At 40.0% G+C, this 21,265-nt stretch overlaps 1 protein-coding gene across 1 annotated transcript in view; it reads left to right on the top strand.

The window, feature by feature from the left end:
• Positions 1 to 21,265, top strand: part of nexmifb (neurite extension and migration factor b) — a 76,465-nt gene that overhangs the window by 43,825 nt on the left and 11,375 nt on the right. Inside the window, exon 2 of the mRNA XM_017424145.3 lies at positions 16,530 to 16,660. Coding sequence (XP_017279634.1) covers positions 16,579 to 16,660 — 82 coding nt within the window. The 5' untranslated portion in view covers positions 16,530 to 16,578. The remainder of the gene's footprint in view (positions 1 to 16,529; positions 16,661 to 21,265) is intronic.

Below are 21,265 nucleotides of genomic sequence, written 5' to 3'. Positions count from 1 at the left end.
GAGGGAAAATAAACCACTGCTATCTGCTGGAAAACACATTGACCCACGCACTTAATGGAACATGTCTCCCATAGGTGCACTGCTCTATTGATTAGCCATTCTCGGTGGTTGTAGCCAACACTGATATTGAGTGTGATTTTGCTTTTTGTCCACCCTCTGTGCTGTAGGCATGTCTGTTCCTGCACAGGCTAAATTAAAATGGGTACAGTATAACGCTGTGTTGCTACATGTGCTTTTTCCCCCCCTCTTTCTCTCTCTCTCTCTTTCTCTCAGCTGTTATTTCCTGTCATTGAGCTCGGCGTCATAGTGACCATCATCACTTCTTCTGATGCCCTTTTCCTGTGATCTAACCTCACCTTTAAGGGCTTTTCATAATGAGGGACACTTAATTCTTACATGGACACACACACACACACACATTATTCATGCAATCATGGACACAGCACACACTCAAACACATGGCTCAATTAAAGGCTTACATTTCTTGAAGGAATGCATATCTCCAGCTGCGTTTCATGACAGTTTCAAACTAAGATCATATTTCTATGTTGAAAAATGACACCGTTAAGGTTGCTTTGCTCACATCTAGAAAATAATGTTAACGCAGTATTGCAAGATCTCAAAGGATCTGTTAGTTCTCACAGCATGTGCTGTTGATGACTCTCAATTTCTGCCACACCAAATATCAGCTCGAAATCTGTAAATCTGACCGAATTGTAGCCATTTTTGTGTTTGCTAAGACTGATTAGCTGTGGTGCCCATCCTAAATCTTGTTGGCTCAAAATGTTAATTAGTTGTTGATGTACACCCAATTATTACTTTCGGAGAGCGTCATTAATATCTGCCCAGTGGGTCGTCAGATATTTCGCTAACAGACAGAGAAGTGAACACAAGCACACACATCCAGGCAAAAACATCATCGCCCTACCTTCCATCTTTTGTCAGCAGGTGATAATAATAGGGCCGCACGTTATATCAAAATTTTATTGTCATTGTAATATCAGTGCAGCAAAGGATTGCAGACAAAAACACAAAGTTTAGTGACACATTTTACAATCAGATGGCCTGAATGCACGCAGCAGGTTTAAATAATAGTGGTGTGGAAAGTGCTGTGTGTCATGATGACAGCAAAAAAAAAAAAAAAGAAAGGAGTGAGGGAAAATGTTGATTTATCGTCACCGATATTGCAGTGCTTAACAAGAATACTGCACCGTCGTGTTTTCCTAATACCTTACAGCCATAAGAAATAATAAGAAAGATGCACATATTAAATATAAGCTCATACAGTGAACTGTGAGTGGATGAAAAGGCAGCTGAAAACTGTGCAAATGTCCCTTATTCCAGAGGTTATGTGAGAGAGGTGGAACAAAGTGAAGGTAATAAAAAATATTGATCACTTGAAGCCATAAAGTGTCTGACAGGAGTTGTTGTGGCAGAAACAGGCATTGACAGAGTGTCTTTGCAGGCATGTAAACCTGCAGGACATTATGTCACCATATTAGCGCTGATCACTGCGGTATAATAGCCCCCAGCCCTCCCCGCTTGATTTAGATTCAGCACGGCAAATGAAGCGTAGCTCTAATAAATGCACCTGTTGGAAATATGATAATTGCCGCTCTGATGGCCGACCTTTTTCCCCCTATTTCAGTTTATTTTATTTTGGGCAGTTGCAGTAAAGATCGTTTGATGCATGCATTGCAAGTGCCTTTTGTGTGTGCGTGCACCAGTCAGGAGTTCAAAAGGGCCGGGTCGTTATTGTTGCTTGTGGCGCGGCGTTTCTGGGCGGGCGGAGGGGGTGGGGCGGCGGATGCAAGCTTCTGTATTTATCTGCAGTTACTCACGCATCAGCATCTTTTTAACTGTACTGAGTGGGAGCAACGTGGAGAGTGTGTGTACGGGAACGTGTGTGTGTGTGCGCAGGCCTCATTAAATACGCAATCGTTTCATAAGACTGACCCTTCAGGAGCGGTGGGTGGACCGAACACGATTCGCTCAAATGAGCAAATGAACCTAAAAGTTTATCATGTGCTGGCAATTTGTGTAGAAGCATGTACAAATACTTATTACATTTAGAGTCTCTGTGATCAGTCGTTTCAACATAACATGCCTCACACAGCTTCCCTCTGTACTTTGTGCTGCACTTGTTTCAGCCTTCTTTGTACTCGGTGCTGGGCTTGTTATAACAACCTCCGGCTTTTCCTTTGGTTTTTTTTTTTTTTTTTTGCGTCTCTGTGTTAATGTCATCACATTATCTGCGTGCGCTCTCATGTACCATAAGGAGATTGCGGTACATGGGAGCAGGATATATCCATATGTGTGTGAGGATGCCATTGCTTCTGTCTCATTAGCGGCAGTGCTGAGGCCCTGAGCCGCTTCACGCGCTCCATTGGGACAGCTGATGAGGCCTGCCTATGTGACCTTTAACAACCTAATCAACTTTTAACACCTCGCCTACCGCCTGCCTTATTGCCATTCTTCTCCCTGCCATTCACCGTCATAACCCCGTCCCATTTTTCTTTCTTTCTTTTTTTGTTCTTTTCTATTTCAAGCCTTTTTTTTCCCTGATCATCTGTAATGGTACAGATGAAGCAGCAATGTAAACACAGCTGCTGTCTCTGGAGAGAAGTGGAGATGTATTGTAATCGCTTGGCTCTTTCTTCACTCTTGACCTTCTTCTTTTCTCTCTGTTTTGTTATCTCTTACTGTCCTCCTCTCCCTGTAAAAAAAAGAAAAAAAGAAACCCAGGTTGTAGCAAAGATAAACAGCTACAGTGAATAGATAACTATTTTTAACATTTAACCAAACAGTATAATTCACTTTTCATGCTGGATGTAATGTATGATTTTCAGCTTACTGTATATGTCAGGGGTCTGTCATTAAATTTAAAAGAGATCTGAGCAAGTTCTTTTTGTTTTGTTCAAGCAACAGTTCAGAACATCCATAACTACTTGTACTTCTACCAAAACAATAAAAGGTTTGGCTTCCCTTTTTTTGTCTTGTTTATCCTATTTCACATGAAAATAGTTACAGCAAATACAAAGCCACTGAAGTCCTTTTAACACTTTGTGAGTTAGACAGGAGTTTTATGTTGACTGCTGGACACTCAGTGACTGGGTCAAAATTTGTTAAACTGGCTTCTTAGATCATGCATTTTCTTTACTCTCAGCATATTTTAGTAAGAATGATTGCTCAGAAATGTTTTGCTTAATTGTGTAGTCGTGATTTACAATTTTAATAGTCACCGCTGTTGCTGAGACAACGGGGTTTTTGAACCTTTCATGGGAAGACCGAACCAGAAGTTCGTTTAGTTTGGATAAAAGCGTTTATCTTCCTTCTTAACTTTCCTTTTGTATTTTCTTTGGTCAGCTTTCTTCACTCGCTCGCAGTATTGTTTCAAGCTTGTGTGTCTCTGTCTTCTTCGGTCTAACATCTTCCTGCAGAGGCAAATGGTAAGCGAACTCTTCGAGCTACCATGACTGTCGTAAAGCTACCTAAGATAAACCACCACGAAGGTGAGAAAACCTGCAGGTTTTGTATGTAGGGACCTGTTTTTTAGAAGGACAGCCTATCAGTCAATAATTAGTACTTTGCAAGTGGTGACAGCAGTCATAGAGCTAGCCAAACGAGGGCCTGTTTTATTTCTTTTTTATTTCTTTTTTCAAAACTTATAAAACAACTACTTTTCAAAAATTTCCTACAGGTGTAAAAGAATGCTACATAAGCTAATATTAAACCTCTACACTTTTGAATGAGACCATTAGTTTAGCTTGTGGCAAACAATGTCCGTGTTACTACGCCAATGGCAGTCATCAAAATGTATTGTCACTTGACACATCACTGGAAGATGGAAGCTGAAGCCACAAAGGATGAGCAATTTTGAACAATGGGAGTGAATGGAGTTGCTTTGTTCGTCTTTATTTGTGGCGATGATGTCAATCTCCTGAGGCTGTTGATTGACCTTTGCAAAGGAACACAAACGGTGTTCGACTGAGAAAATGGCAAAAAAACTAAACAAATGGAGTTGTGCAAAAGTGTTTTTTTCTTTGTCTTTGTCTTATTTCTTTGTTTATTATTACCTCATGTAGTGTTCTTTCACACCAGTATGACATTTTTTGAGAAAAAGTTGTTTTATAAGACTGAAAAATGATCAAAAACAAAAATGTTACCCTTGCTGGAGGACAACTTCTGCCCTTTTCTTTATACTCTGTGCTCTATGACTGATGTAAAATACTAACTACTGATAACTTTTTGACACAACATCACTTCAAAATTCAGCCGACTATCCTTTTAAGAAAGGCAAAGGCCGAGTCCTCAGAAGACTCCTAACTGGGAAACAAATTTAGAAAAAAGAAATCCTGTGAAATCTGTTTGGTGACATATTTTTACTGCATTTACTCGTTAATGCACTCATTTGTAGGCATAGACTGTCTCCATGTAGGCTTTGAATTCAGTCTACAAAAAGCCTACAAAATATATAAAAATTACTTTGGATTTTCCAGTCTTTTTATTGGATCCAAAACAGCCTAAAAACATCTGTTGAACCTAAAGTGGGCCACATCCGACTGACAGTCGACAATCAAAAACCTTTGATAGTCGCACCCGTTGTAATTAATCAGCTGCTTAAATAAAAAAATCTCAGTGCCTAAAGCGCCCCCTGACAACGTGTCCAACATGGGTTCAGAAGTTGGGTCTGGTTTCAGACTGTGATTCACTGTTTGGTGACCTATATGACATTAGAAAATGTTTAAAAAATACAGAGTATCCAAAGATTTTACAGAATAAAACATGCTCATTTAAAACTCAATGCCAGCAAAAGTTAGTTGAGGGAAACAACATACTGGCAAAGTTGTGTAATACACTCAGTGGGATACGTCGCACTAATAAGAACAACTGATATATGACTGGCTTTAAAAGAAGAACCCCAGAGAGAGTTTCGGAGTTAGTAATGAGGAAGGGTTTATCACTCTGTGAAAGTTTGTGTGGGCAAATGGGAACATTGTAAAGAGAACATTCTGCAAAGTAAAATTGAAAAAATCGGAAGAAATCTCATAATTCAAGCAAAAACACTAAAAATCCATAACTGAATGGTTGTAATCCTCAGGGCCTCGGGCAGAGCTGCCTTTTTTAAAAAAAAAAAATAAAAAAATCTGTTGTGAAAAACAATCTCTGCATTGGCTCAAGACCACATCTAAACACCCGTTGTCGGTGAGTACAGCTTGCTGACGCTCCGATACAATAAAATGATGCAAAATAAAATGCAAAGACAAGAAGCCGTGTTAGAAAAGATCTGGAGATGCTTCTGCTCACACTTTGTTTAAAATGCACCGAGGATTAGTGAATACTGACTGTTCTGTGGTCTGAAGAGGCGACAAACGTTTCCATCCAACCAGAAGTCAGCAGAACCCCATTCAGCGTGTAATAAAGCAGCCTGGCTGTATAGTACTACAGTACAGGTACCAAACTGACAGGTTGGAGTCCAGAGCTGACACCCACCAACAGTATTTAAAGCATTAAGAGGTTTAAATATGGCGAAAAAAGCCTCAGGTTACTGAGCAGCTGGATTTCTCATGTAAACAAGAAAAAAATTAAATAAAATCACTTTTAAAGCTTTTTAAACTCTCCTCAGTTCCCAAACACTTACAGAGCTCAGACCAGAGGAGCTGATGCAATGCAGTGGTAAACATTTAAAATGAGCTCATTTCATTATTTTTTTTCAGAATAATCAAAATCGCTCAGTTTTCAAATGTTATATTACGTCTTTGTTCCCTTTTCCTGAATGCAGGTTTTAATGATTCTTTATTGATGTTACAGAAATGTCTGGAACCAGGCTTGTATAAGAAAACAAAGGAAAAAAAAGTACATCGTCATTTAATTATTCTATCTTTATAAATGGGAATCTGATTTTAAGAACAACATGCCATCTAATACTAACTCTGCTGCAATCCTTTCTGTTAGAAAGTGGATTTTTTTCAAAAACAGTCATCCAAGTTTTTAACTTTTCACAACATCCAGCCTAGTTTTGACAGAATGCAGTATTTAACCTGCATGGATTCATTAATAAAACTGAAAATATGTTACATTTCCTTTGTGTTTTAAGCAGCGACTCATTTGCATTTCGAAGAGAAGGAAGTTCAACTTGCTGAGTAATTTCATATCTGACGCAGAGCAACCTGAAATGCAGAATTCATTATAAAATATATATGTGTCAGAAAGTAAATGTGAGAAATATATTAGAGTTCAATTAAATAGATGAGGCTGTTATTACTGTACTACTGAAGACAAAAAAACCTCTCAACATGAAATAAAGCAACAGTAGAAGAATAAAAAGTCATGACACAACAGTTATGTATTCCTCTCTTTGTTGACTATCGAGAAGAACCAAAAGTTAAATATTTTTCATAATAAGAATGTTAGTTTCATACCGGATCATATTGCACAGATTTTGGCATTTATGTTTTTATTGTTTCGCAAACCTTAAGTTATAAAGGTTACTCCCACAAATGTCTTTAAAATAAAAGAAATGGATCTTTAGTTTAATAACTTCCATTAAATGCGGATATAAGTACTTTGATAACTATAAAAAATAAAGACCTAGCATTCCTTGAAAGAATGCACATCCCCCGCTGTCTTTAAACCAGGATCGTCTTATTTTGAGAAATGATGGAGTTTTTAACCTTACTGGGAGATCTCCTGTGTTTTGTTCACGCCTGACGTGAGTCAGTCACACCAAGTTTTAGCACAGTATTTGTCCAGTTGACTGAGTTATATGTCCCACCCCAGCCCACTCCCCAAGGTTGATTAGCTGTGGTGGCCATTTTTAATCAGGAGGACTCCAAAAGTTAATCAGCTGCAGATGTACATCCAGTGATTACATCCCAAGAGTTTCATTCAAATCCATTCAGTGGTTCATGAGATATTTTGCTCTCAGGCAGTTACAAAAATGCCAGCCTTTTGGGAGGTGGGCAATATTAATTAAAAACTTAAATCGCTCATTGATGGGCATAACCTTTTTAGTTTTTACTTTATTTATTTATTTTTTTTTAATTTTTCCACTGACTGTAAAAGGTTTTCCTGCCAACACAGACTGACAGTCTGAACTTTTACAGTCAGTGAATCATCAAAAATATTCATTTGACTCCCATAAACCAGAGGTGAAATGCTCTTTTAAATAACCCTTAAATAAACCTCTGAAGCCCCATACTTAAGCCTCAATTATACCCTGAAAGGCGCGCCGCTGGGGCGACTGGAGGAAAGAGCCTCCAGAGGCTCCTGCGCCTTCATCCTGAAACCGGCCCAGGCCTTGCAGCTCTCGGTCCAGATCTGTTTCTGCTCGTCCTGCTCCGCCGATAAGGATCCTAATCCCGATTCCGAGTGAATCTTTTTTTACCTATCAGATGCTTCCCTGGCTCTTCAGCAGACTGTGACTGACGATGATTATCTCAAGCGGATGCCGTATCTCTGCCATCGCTGTGGCCATGTGAGGGATTGTAGGTGAGGCATGTGGATCAAATGCGGCACCAAACAGCTGACGGAGGCGGTGCACAGGAGCAGAGGCACATGGAGGAGACACTGATGAATTAAGATGTATAGATAAGAAAAGGGTTTTTTTCTTTTTCTTTTTTTTTCATTCCTCTTCCCTCTCCTCATGTGTCAGAGACATATCAGTGAGATTTGTCTTCGGTTGCGGTGCAGATTTCTCTTCACCTGACATGCAATTTTTATGACCGAGTTAGCGGATCTGAGCTTTCTATTAACTGAAATGAAAACATAGGTTTCGGTCTCCTGTTACAGCTGTTGTTCATGTCTGTTAGCTGCCGGCTTTTAAGTTTTCACTCCGTGCCAAAACAACAATAAAAACCCTTCGTAGCGGATTGTTTTTGCACAAAGAATTGAGGAAATAATTACACACGTGAAAAGAGCTGTAGACAGAGAATCATCGGCCAGCTTTGTGGTTTCCCTCAGCTTGATGGAGACAGACATGACATAATCACAGAAGAGCATTTAGCACATAAACAGCCAGAGGTTTCCCTCAGGAACGGCTTGTCAGGAAAAACAAAACCAAAAGAAAAAGGAAGTTGAATATTAATGTCGAGCTTAATAAATCAAACTGACAAAAGAGTAGTTGTAGGTTTTAGATTTACAGCTTGTTTCATGCCCCCAAGAGGCCGAATATTATTAATAATAAAATAATACAGGTTTTGACTTGTCTTTAGTGAATAAATAACATGCAACATGAGGAGGTGTCAAGAGTATTTAATCCTAACTACAGAGGAAACAAGTTAATGCAAAAAGGGATTAAATGACCAGGAAATGAGCTAATGTTGCCAGAAATATGGCGCCACCAAGGAGGCACAATGGCAACTTTAAAAGATTTGCTGCGCTCCTCTCGGCCAGACTGTTTTCTGTTCGTTTTTTGTGAATTTAAATTTACAATAGGAGAGGACAAGCCTAATAAAGCAAAAACAACAAAGTCAGCCTACATCACTTCTGAAAATATTGCAGTATTTTTCCAAATAGCCAATCGGATTTGCTTAGCTAATGTCAGCGAATCACGACCTGTGTTTACCCGAGACCTTGGTTTCCTTTGTTGTTAGATCTTTGCTTTTAGAGGTTCCTATTGGGAGCAAGCAATTTCTCACTAAAATTAGCAAAATAGTTGTTTCATGCTCAACAATAGCCTGTACTTCTGCTTAACCTCTCGAGACCCAAGCTTTTGTTTGGTGTGTTTTTTTTTCAATGCAGTGTCCTCGTATGAGGACACACAGAGGGCTACGTCCAGTAGCCCTCTGTGTGTCAAAATAAGTACAGTCTATGGGTAGGAGTTCAAAAAAAAAGAGCTTGACTCTCCAACACTCTGCCATGTTTTTGTCACAAACATAAAATCCAAAGCACGGGCAGGGAAGAAGTCATTTAAAATAAAGGGGTTATCTGCTATCAGTGCGGTGTTACCAAGGCCCATCATGGTTGGAGTCAGGGCTCTCACCGACAACAGGGCCCGACTCAGCTTCAGAGTTTTATTCCACCTGAGTGGAGACGCAGTGAAGGCTGACGAGGGATGAAAGTCTGCATGCCAACTACAGGTACCAGACAGGGGTAGACAATACCTAAACCAATGTTCATCCAGGACAGAGTGAGGATAGGCCGGCATCCTTTCTCCTGTTTATCACTCTCCTTGGGGCTTGTGAGGGGGCATGTCCTCCTATCTCCTGGGCAACGCGCTTCCCTCCCGCCTGTCCAACAACAGATTGCCTTTTTGACATGCCTTGCCCTCCTGCCCGAATTAAACTCAAGTCTTGTCCCTGACTGCATCCAGGCCAAAGAGCCAGGTCCCAGTCCCCTCCTCTGAAGACTCCATGGGGTGTTGAAGAACTGGTGTCTCGCAATTTAGGCTCAAACCTTAAAACTCAATCTTTAGTGTGGTGCAATGGTTTATCCTTTGCCTGAGAATAATATCTATACAATCAACTATGAGCACTAACTCTATGGTGAAAACACGTAGCTGAAGACAATACATGGAAATTTGCTGTCCATCATGGCGGAAAACCAGTCTTAAGGAAGTCATTGAATGAGCTCTATATACAGGATGCCAACAGCATAGTAATAATCTTGAAATTCTGTTATGACTTTTGGTTTTGGTTCAACCCCAGCATTATCAGTGGCTCCCATCTGCTGCTGGCCCTGGCGTCTTCTAAGCATGTCAGTGACGTTCAGGTACCCTCTCTAAGCTCCTCCTGCACCAAGTTTGGTTCCTCTGGATGCCAGAGTCTCATTGCAGCCCAACTCAGCTTCTCAGCCTTAGGTGGAGGGCTCATTCTCTCCTGTTATGCCTACAGTCCCCACATTTTTCTTCACCTGAGGAGCAGAGGTTAAACAAGCTTTGTCCAGTCCGGGCCCTGCAGTCTGAACAACACGAATCACTGAACGGATTTTGATGAAACTTTCAGAAAATAATGATCAGGTTGACATCTACAACTGATTAGCTTTTAGAATCAGTTTAAGATGGCTGCCACAGGTAAACAACCTCAACCAACACCCAAAAGTAGCTATAACCCAGTTTTACAGATATTGACCTAAAATGTTTTGTGCTAGTAGCAGAGAGTAAATCACAACACATACCTCGAGCACAACACATCGTGCTACATCGTTCCTTAAAACCTTGCTGTTAACTATTTGAGTCAACCCTGTTTGTTTGTCAGCAAAATAACTCACTGGATGGATTTCAATAAATCTCTTATAAAGTAGTGACCGGTTGGACATCTACAACTGAATAACTTTTGGAGTCAGCCCAGTTTGAGATGGCCACCACAGCTAATCAACATTAGCCAATATAAAAATGGTTATAACTCAGTCAGTTTTACAGAAACTGAGCTAAAATTTGATATGATGGTAGCCGAGAGTCATTCACAAAACATACTCCAACCACTAACAGATCATATAAGGCATATTATGTTATTTTTGACAAAGCTAGAACTCATTTTTCAACATAATATGATCTCAGTCTAAGAGTCTTGCATGAAAGGCAGTCATCCATATGCATTCATTCAAGGAATGTGAGTTTTTAATATATTATAGGTTTGCATTTAAATACAGTTGGAATTGCAGCACAACTGTCTTTTACTTCATTGAGATAGAGTTGAGTAATAACTTTTTAATTACATCTAAGTTTTGATATTTAAAAAGTGCAAAACATTAAAGGAGCTGTAGTTTTTCCCAGGTCCATAACACCATTCATTGTTTAAAACTTGGTCTATTCAAACGGAGAAAGTTTTGGCCTTGAAGACGTTCATGCTCCGAGTACATATTTGTGGTTATAGAGCGCATTTATTCGAAATTGATGTCGAGCGTGTTTCTGTGTTTGTGCATCTGTATTGGATTTGTGCTTCTCTGTAGTCTTACCACATATTGCTACGAGCTGCAGGGTTCAGGATTATTGCTGTGTGTTGCGTGTGAAACAGGTTACCCAGCCGATCCGCAGCCAGCCAGTGAACCTGCTCTGAAACGATACACCTGTGCTGAAAAGAGGAGTCGCCATTTCAGCGCTGTCTGTTTGGATCAGTGTTTCCTGTGGCGCTATGCCCTCTTTCAGAGCTCCTCTGTCGGTGATCTGTTCCTCGGCCCCTGACTCTCTCCTTCTGTTTATACAATGGGCCCTTTGTACCGACGCATACTACCGCTGTGAGACATTGCCTGTTTTTTTTTCTTTTTTTTTGACAATTATATCCATCCGGCTCCAGCGATCCCTCTTGTTGCCGCTTCATTGACGAGAAATGCAATTGAATCGAGGAAAAACGCAGTGAAACGGGGAACTGGGAGAGGCTTGCAGGAATTAGATTGTAGCGCTGATAAGTTCTATATAGAGCGAGTAAACACGTTCTTATCTTGTTATCCAGCCCGAACATTAACACATGATCTGTGGAGGAGGGTTTAAAAGGATAAATCAAATTCTAATCATTCTGTTTGGCTTGCACCTCTCCCTGCTCTTTGTCTCTATTTCTGTTCCTCGTGATGCAAAAGGACCCCAGCCCACCGGCAAGAACAATGGAGGGGTCAGAAGTGCCAGCAATTTTCCTGCACCTGCTGAATGCTTCAGAAATGAGTGCTCCAGTGATTACGTGGCCCTAATGTGCGGTGTTTAAAGAGCAGTTTCCTGCAGCAGAGTTAAATGGTAGTGCCCTCTGTGAAGTATTAATGATGTGGATGGATGAATCAGGTCGGCGCAAACCTGTTGACGGCAGCCACGGCGCTCTCTAAAGCTGTGCCCAGACATCAGGCTTAACCGCTTGGCAAATTGGACATGCTTGTTGACTGTAGCTCCAATTTATGTGCACTCTCTATTGCAGTTAGTCCATCTTCATTATTGAAATGGCCTCTCGTCGGGTCTTGACAGAGTGGTGGATATGCTAAAGGAGGGGAGGGCGAGGGAGCGTACAGGAGAATCATGAATAATGTGGAAAATAAACACATTCGAGGCGCTGGCAGGGAGTGTTGGTAAATGCCCCGCTTTGATTTCCTCTCTGCCTCCCTCCATGTGATTGTATGTGTGTGTGGGTGTGTGTGTGTGTATGTCTTTGTGTGTGCAACTTCTGCCGGGGGGATGTTGATGCTGGGGGGGCTTTATCTAACGCACGCACGCAGTTGAGCGCGCGCACCTCCAAACAGCTCTCGGCGTCGAACTCTTGCAGCACCTCTGCGGCTCGAGCAGCGCCCCAGCTGTGTGTTGTGTCACAGACGCGCCGGAGACACACTTCTCACGGGCTCCAGACAGTTTTTTTTTAACAGAATGTTGAAATTCCCCCACCGCTGTTTTTCTCTCAGGACTGCTGCATCGATGAGGCTGATAAGGCTGAGCTCAGCCCATTTCAGCCAGTCGGTTCCAGCTCATGCCGTATCGAAGGGGATGTGTTTACTGCCAGAGGTGGAACTTTAAGTTTTCAGTGATTAATTCAGATTGACCTCAAAACCATTTTAGAGCGCTCCAGATGAGCACTTAAGGCTGAGCTTCAGGTGGAATCGTGCTTCGCTTTGAAGAGACGATCACACTCTGGCTGAATCTTTATGGTTTTTAGCTATAATTACATTAAAAATGTATCCCATGACATGTAATTTTTATTATAAACTATCCATAATGAGACTTATTGTGATGCACCTTTTTACTTCTTATCATTACAAGGAATACCAAGAGGTTTGCAACATTTGGATTTAGGGTACTGACTGAACTAATCCTTGAAAGAATTCATGAATAGTTCATTAAATTATCATAGTTTTATTTATTGCAACTGAAAAACAAAACGTTTAAGAGTGACAAATGATCGTATCGCAGCATCAACGTCAGTAACCTGATTTCAGACTTGCTCAGGTTGCATCAGATCTAACAGAGATTTACACACCGTGCCCAGTCTTAACTTGTTAGAATAATAAATCCACATGAGTTAAAGGCTCAAAACTGCAGCAAAGGTAATATATAAAAAATAAGCACCAGATGAAGGCTTCTTTTTTTAAAAAAAAAAACAGGTCAACATCAGATTTTTGGATGATCTAAAAACAGTTAGGGTGGACTTGGTTAAAGAAACAGTATGTTGTCATGTTTTATTTTTTTTATCTTCATATTTTGGATTTTTAAAAACTTCATACAGTATTTGATTAAGGTTCTAGCTACACTCAAGGAAATATCCAAAGCACATGTTTCAATGACTTAAATAGAAATGTGTTCATATCGCAAAACAAAATGTCAAAGATTTATTGTCATCGCCATATCAGTGTTGGCAGTATCAAACCTGCAAAGGACCACTTGGACCGAAACAAATCAGAGTTAGTTCTGGTTGTAGTGTCCTACATTCAGGCTCTGTACATCAGTGATGCTTTTGGCGAGTGGGACTCTGACTCTGACTGACCGACGCCGACGACCTGATTAACATGAAAGAGTCCGAGATGCTAAAACCTGTAAAACATGTTAGGAGCAACGTGATGAGAGAAGAAAAGGAGATGAGAGGAAAATATAGTTTTACCACACCTGATACTGTTGTTATCGCAGTTGCATGTTCTCCTAATATTGCTGCAGCCCTGAGGTATTTGTATAAAGTAAACAAACTGAGCTTAGGTTTGGTAAATGATCTCGTTGGTTGTATATAAATCTAACTCTTAAACGTGCACCTCCCATTTTCTGCACAATCATGTTGATATTGTTGTGCGTTGCCTACTTCATAAATAAACAAAGGACTCCTGCTCTGACAACTGGAGACAGTTTATTTTGTCAAGTTTAGCTTTACGTGTTGAGGACAGTCTTGCGATCTGGATCGCTACGAGAGAATTTCAGAAATCAGAGTTGTCTGTAAGGCGGCAGCAGACGAATCATCCCTTTCTCTGTCTCCACAGATGAACATATTATCAACACGTTCTGACTCCAAGCAGAGTTTCTCTGGAACGGCGTGACATAACTAAAACATGGTCGTTGTTCAAAATAAATAAGGTTTTAATTTCATTTCAAGTATTTACGGTATTTATTTTTTTATAATTAGGAATTTATCGTGTTTTAGAGAAATTGCGAATCAGCTTCTTTATTGCGTTTGCTTTTCAACCTAACCGGCTTAGTTAAGCTCATTTGAAATTCTTTGCTGAATGAACTGTTATATCTTCTGCCAGGTTTAATCGTGTAAACGCTGAGTCAGCATTCAGATGAGCGCTGAGTCAGCATTCACACTGTTGTTTTCCAGTTCATAGTTTCATTTGCAATCAAACCGCTTCCTTTAACGCTTCATAGATCAAAGTATCTGGCAAGATATAATGCTTAATATAATGCTTTTTATTTTCAAATTGTATACCTTTTGAAATATTTAATTTTATTTACAATTTTTTCCCCCCATAAAAATGCATTGAGGTCTCCTCAGAAACCTTGTTCTCTGAAATCATCCTCAGGATATTTGCTCTAATTTTGTGTTCTTCCTCTTTTTGAGCTTTTAGCTACAGTTTTTCTAATTTTAGCTTTTAGCTGCTCTTGCTCATTTTAGCTTTTGGCAATAGCTTTACTAATTTTAGCTAATAACTATGGTTTTACTACTTTCAACTTTTATCTATGGTTTCACAAATTTTACCTTTTTGCTACTGTTTTTCTAATTTTGGCTTTGAGCTACAGTTTTGCTCATTTTAACTTTTATCTATTGTTTTTACTCATTTGATTTTTTAGATATGGTTTTGCTATTTGTCTTTTAGCTATAAATTTGTTAATTTTAGCTTTGAGCTACTGTTTTATTAATAGCTTGTAGTTACTGCTTGGCACATTTTAGCTTTTGTTTTGCTAATTTTAGCTTTTAGCTACTAATTCGCTGATTTGAGGTTTTAGGTAATGTTTTGCTAATTGTAGCTCCTGTTCTGCTTGTTTTTTTTAGTTTGAGCTGTTTTTTTTGTTTTTTTTTACAAGCATCACAACTGATACAAGTAACACAAACAAAGCACTTGTTGTGCAACAAGATTCAGTTTGGTTTTACTGAAACGTCTCAGTCTCCAGTGGGAATTCAGACAAATCTGACAATACCTATCAAAAAAAAAACAACAAAAAAAAAAACATTTACCAAAGAAAACTGGTTTAAAAGAAATCTTATTTAGCCCCAAAACAAGTTAGAATGTGCCTAAAAGCCCAGATATGATAAATTACAGCCACAAAATATAATAATCTTGAAATAAAAAGCTAAAGTTTTGATTTTTTTTCCCCCATGTTTTTTAATGTTTATTCAACAAGCAGTTTTTGGTGAGTTCTCACCCTATAAATATAAATATATTACCATACACTGCTGGTTTGTTTTTCCCTTGCATGTTATACACTGATTTAATCTTCCATAGGTGCTGCCTTCAGTGAAACAAAACAAAACGTTTTCTGTCCATTTTTCACATTTCAAATCAAACATCTGGTCTCTTTTAAGATGTGCTCTTTTAGACTATTCTGTTCTGAGCCCCTTGTGCCCGCTGCACACGGGAGTAGATGTGATGGCTCACGAGGTAATTACCCCCTGATCTGCTGCTGTGTGTTTGCAACTGTAAAGCTGAAGCAGGCCTCCCCTGCTTCAGGTAGCGCTCCCACTCAGGTCAGTAAACAGCTAATGACATTTAGAAGAAAGAGGACGAAAGAGGCGGAGGTTGGTTGTAGTCAGCTGCACACTACTTTTGTCTTATTGTCCACCGTCTGTCTTAATCTCCCAGCCAGCCTTTTCACACCACAAGGAGATCATGTTATTAGATCCCCCTCCCTCGGCTCATTTGTCATCCTGCGGCTCCGCTCCTCCAGATAAGGGAGGCAAGAAAAAAAAAAAACAGGAAAACAATATAAAACGGCAGGCGACCGCAGCCTCAAATGTTCATCATTTATGAGCCTCAGAGTCTGTAAACTTCCTTTCCCGATCAGAAGGCATTTGTCAAGTTTTCTGAGGCTGACAGACTTCAACCTCTCCACCTTCATAACATTTTGTGTATTACACTGACTTTCCCCCACATACACGTACTGTACGTACACAACGACTCCCCCACCCACACCGTCACGAGCTGCAACAATAAAAAGTATTGTCAGTGCTCAGAGTTTGCTGTCACTTCCCCCAGTCGCACGGCTTTAATCTCTCTCCTCTTTGAGCCGAGCAGCTCTCCTGCAACTGAGGGAGGGAGTCAGCTAATTACAATAAACAAATATACTCAGAAATGCCTATGTGAGGCTCACATAGGTTAACAACTCTGCTATAAATGTTAAATGAAGCTTAAAATAGGATAGTATGGCTTACAGTTGCCATAGTGATCTCTGCAGTGACTCTTTGTGTACTTTGTTGGTTGGTAAAGTTTAAATTAATCTCAGGCATGAGTTTTTTTTAATTTATTTTTATACAGAGAAGTAATGAGGGATTGTTTGCCGCCCCGTGTGGCATCTTTTTTTTTTTTGACGCCTCAATCATGTTCACGTTGTGATGATTTGCCGTTAACGTTGCTCTCCGTCAGACGAGACGGGCTTGGTATTCACGTGTCTCTCTGTCCTCTCTGTGTTCCTCTTTCAACAGGTGGGACAGTCAAAATGATGCGTAGGCGGTGCAGCGTCGGGCCGTATTGATGGATGTGTTAGCAGACAGCAGTCTCACATTGATTGTGAAGACTTCTGAAGCGGGAAATGCAAATGTTGTGGAAAATGCAGGTAACAGCACATCCATCTGACATTCACCCCTACATTTAACTGCACTTTAACGACACGTTAGTTTGATTTTTTTTTTTTAAATTCTTTAACAATTAGCTTTGAACGTTCAAAGAAACTTGGTTGCTGACCCGAAGAAAAAGGGAGTTTTTCATTTTCTAGAGAATAAACGAGCATTCGCTTGAATAAATGAAGCTTTAAAAAGACAATTATTATTACTTGCTTTCTTAAATTAGTTTTTTTGTTCTTTTTTTTCATCCTTAGGTTTTAAGCTCTTTGAAAAGAAACGTGAAGAGTCTAACACCTGTCTTTTTTTTCCCCTGAATGAGAAGTGGAAGAGAAGCATTAAATGGGGCTTTTTAAGCTATTGTTAATCCCCTTTCCTCATGCGTCTACAACATCTACATTTTCTCATGTGTGTTTCAAATGTGTCACAAGGTGCAGCCATTAACGCTCTCACACAAGCTCGCATTTATCATCGTGGACATAAGAGGTCTATTTGTGAAAAAATAAAAAGTAATTTTGATTATTTTGTTTTTGTTTTACATTAGTGTTTCAATATTCAACTGTACAGTTCTGTAAGGATTTATTTAAGTACATTTCATGACCTAAAAGTTCCTAATAGATCTAAATTATAACCAGAAGGCTTTTTGTTCTAGGATCTGCTCTACCTGATCTCATCAACCAGTCCAGATAAATTCAGTTCGCAGCATTTTATTGAAGCTGTAATTCTAAAAGAGCAGAAAAGATAAAGGTGGCACCATATCCCACTGCTGCTCAAACCACCATTAAAACAATCTGCTGTTTTTGTTCAATGTTAAATCAGTTTACAGTAGAGCACTTTTACAGGATTTTACATATATATAAAATACACACAACATTAAAGATATCACGGGAACGCAAACACTTTTGTTAGAAGTTGACTGGATCAGGTTCCTAAATGAGTAATGTGGGTTTTTTGGAAATCAGTGCAGCTAGCAGCCAATTTGTGAAGCAATTTTTCCCCATAAAAATAATAGTTTTTCATATATTTTACAGTTTACTAGATAAAGAAATAGTGTCTAAAATAGGAATAGCAAAGGGCTCGGGACCAATTAATTACAAACACTAAGGTTCAAAATAATTTTTTTGAAGTTTTGCCTTATAACTCAGTTTCCTGCTCTTATCAGTGATATGATGATGTCATCAAGGTAATAACTTTAGTTAGGACCCACAGACCGCAATCACGTTTAATTTGTGAAAAATATAGAAAGTTGTTAAGTTTTCCTAATATTCCAGTCAGCTGCTGTCTGTGTTGGTGTTGTGCTGTAAACCACATCCTTGTTGCAGGAAGCTCATTGATACAACACTGAGCTGCCCACAGATATGCCTGCTTTTTAATCAGTTTAAAGGTACTCATTGCAGACTATGAAATTAAACATAAAAAATGTTAACCTTGACTATATCAAATAATGCAGTTTGAAATAGTTTATTGCAGCAGTTTTCCAGCGATATTCAATCTGATGCTAAAATGCAGGTACGCGTTCAGTGTAAACAAAGCACCAAAAACGATGTGGAAGCCTGAGTCACTTGATTGACCTACATAAGGCTGGTTTATGAAGGTAAACAAAATAGGTTTAGGTGGGAATATAAGAGTGAATCTACTTTAAAATTATGGGAGACGACAGCAAATTTCAGTCTAAATTATCTGAAGAGGGACATTCTGTAGAACACCCAAACAAATGTGTCTCGTCAGTCACGTCTGCAAACGTGTACCAATACATCAAAATTGTCTGACTTCTCCATTCCAAACCAATTGCCATTGTTGACTTATTTTTCAGTGACTTCGGATGTTTTCGTAGGTAAACAAACACACGTGATAGTTGGCAACTGATCACAATATTAGCTCACAAATCTTTAATTTAAGGGCACATTAATCATTGATATGAGAAATAAATTGTGAAGATTTTGTTTCTTACGTCATGAATTTCTTTTTTGACTAGTCTTCATGACATTGCACCTTTAATATGTTCAGCCCTGGTCAATGTTGAGAAAAATAGCAGAACTGGCCCCAATTAATCAAACAACCAATCAGTCAGTCTACTCCTAATTCTTATTGAATAAAATACTTAACAAATTTTCATCCTGCTAAGATCCCTAAGAATCATCTTATCGTGATGTTAGCTCTGGATTTCAAATGAGGTTCAGATGGATCCATACATGCCTGGAGCACAATCTCTTCATTTCACTGGACTTCATTGATCACCAGTGTTCTGATTTTCCAATATTTTTTTCAGTCACTACCTTCAGCTTCTCCATAATTTAGTCCCATCCAGTTTTCCCCATCCTTGTTTGTGGCACTGTGTCAGCAGGTGACAATAGTCTGATTGTACCGCCTTGACATCCCGGTGTGTTTCAGAGCTGATGCATTTCTGACAAAGATGGCACATTTCCATTCTGATGGACAGGGGAGAACTTTTTGGGGGTTATTTATATTTTTTCATATGATTCTAAATCATCAAGTGGTGGCTGAGCTCCTGTCGGACGGAGCCTTGTTTTGATAAGATCGGCCCAAATTTTACAAAAACCTTTTTTAAGCCATTCAGCAAAAGAACGAGGCAGTCCGACCTTACAGCATGATTCAGATCATGATGAAACGTTGCTGTTCGCAGTTAAAAAGGGTGCAGGTTTGGAGGTTGTTGTTTCCTGTCGAGAAAGAGATTTGAGGAAAAGGTAACGCACTTTCTGCTCCCAGAAGAAAATAGTGCCTGAAACATGAGGTCAATCAGACTAACCAAGCACAGATTCTCCGCACTCACTTGCTCCTGGAGAGGCACCCGGAGAAGGACAGAGTGAGAGAAAGTAGAACAATAAGACCAACAAAACAAAAAAAAAAAGGGGGTGAAAGTGGCTCCATTGAGCAGGAATACGGCAACTCTTTGAGGAGGACGGCTATGAATCATGCTGCAGTTACTCACCACTTATTATGAACATTCTGTACTGCCTGAAATGATTCTCTTCACCACCATTCACAAAATGTCATATTGTGGAAACAGGCCGACCGACCGGCTGTATGTGCGAACACCCGGAGCGACGGAGCTGCAGAGCGGCGGCCGTATTTGCATTTTACAAAAGCTAGGATCCTCTGCACATCAGGGATAATGAAGGAGAATGCCGTTAAAGCAGAAAACAGTGACTGATTTAATGGAAAAAGTTGTTTCTTTTTGGATGACACTTCATATTGTTACATTTCATCTGCTTTAGTTGGACTCTAAATCACTCACCGCTGAAGGTGAAGCAGTAATAAAGTTTTGCTCGTGTCTGTGCATGAGCTAATTCTGTAAAATTAGCAAAATATCTCATGAACTGCTGGACGGATCTTATCAAAACTCTCAGAAAGACGTCATTGGGCGTACAATCCAATTCAAGATGCCTACCACAGCTGTTCACACTTAATACCTTAACTGACCAACTAATAGACTTAGTTACTTTTATGTGCCCTAATATCAGTGACAGATAGGAAGATTTGTGTATGTTTGTGTGTTTTTATGAATGCTAGGACAACATAGAATCATGCAAACTTTTGTGCATGTGTTGCTTTTATCACATATAGGTAAGGCAGCAGACACCGGGTGTGCAGAGCTTTCTGGCTCTTTGCAAACCCCGAGTGTGTTTGAGCTACGCTGAGGGAGAGAGATGGGCCTCTAAAAGCTCTGAGTGCTAACTGGTCTGGTCTGGTCTGGTTTGGCGCTGGTCGGGCCGTCTAGCATGGCTGGGCTTGGCAGCCGAGGGGATCAGGAGATCACCGCCACCTGCCAGCAGCCACGGTCCTTCCATATGCTCAGTGGTAAACGTCTGTGCCAGATTGCACGAGCTGTGCCACATCCAGCGTCAGCCTCTATTCAAGGAGCTTTACTCCTGATAACAGCGTTACAAAACTGCAACTGTGTTAGGATAATCTGAGTCTGCAAGGCTTGTTTTATTGTTACTGTATGCCCAGTTCACCCTGCGAGCTGGATATCAAGTCCTGGCTGCACGGCGGGTTTTGGATGTTTATCTTGTGTACATTTAGATGCAGTTGTAATATTTTGCCGTGCCGTATCGGCAAATATGAGGCTGCTGATCCCCTTTTGACCTCTAATGTCAAACTCGATTTGTCAGCCACAGTCATCGCTGAAAGACCTTCTCTGTGTGTGTGTGTGTGTGTACATGAGTGGGTGTGTGTGTTTGTGTACCTGTCTGACTGACTGATCTGTGGCACATTCTGAACAGCTGAAGAGCTAATGGTCCAGCTGGAGACAGATGGCCTCTCGATAACACTATACCCCCAAGCCAATACTCACACTCTATCACTCTTGTACACACACACACACACACACACACACATATATGCGCATATCACACAAATCTGCGCATGCACACACACCCTTTTTGTTACACACGGCACACAAACGCTGGGTAGGGTAGATTGTTAATCCATTATAAACCCAGAGGAAAGACATTTCTCAATTTGAGTTTAATGTTTCAAAGCAATTTTGAACAATCTTTAGGCAACATTAGGTGGCAGCTTAGGTTTCGTGCAAGCATGCGGGGACAAAGAAAGCTAATAATCCTACTTAGTTTTATAGA

This window comes from Kryptolebias marmoratus, linkage group LG9, assembly GCF_001649575.2.
Source record: "Kryptolebias marmoratus isolate JLee-2015 linkage group LG9, ASM164957v2, whole genome shotgun sequence".
NCBI classification, from domain to species: Eukaryota; Metazoa; Chordata; class Actinopteri; order Cyprinodontiformes; family Rivulidae; genus Kryptolebias; species Kryptolebias marmoratus.
The sequence above is the reverse complement of the archived record's forward strand: the minus strand, read 5'-3'. Positions and strand labels throughout refer to the sequence as shown.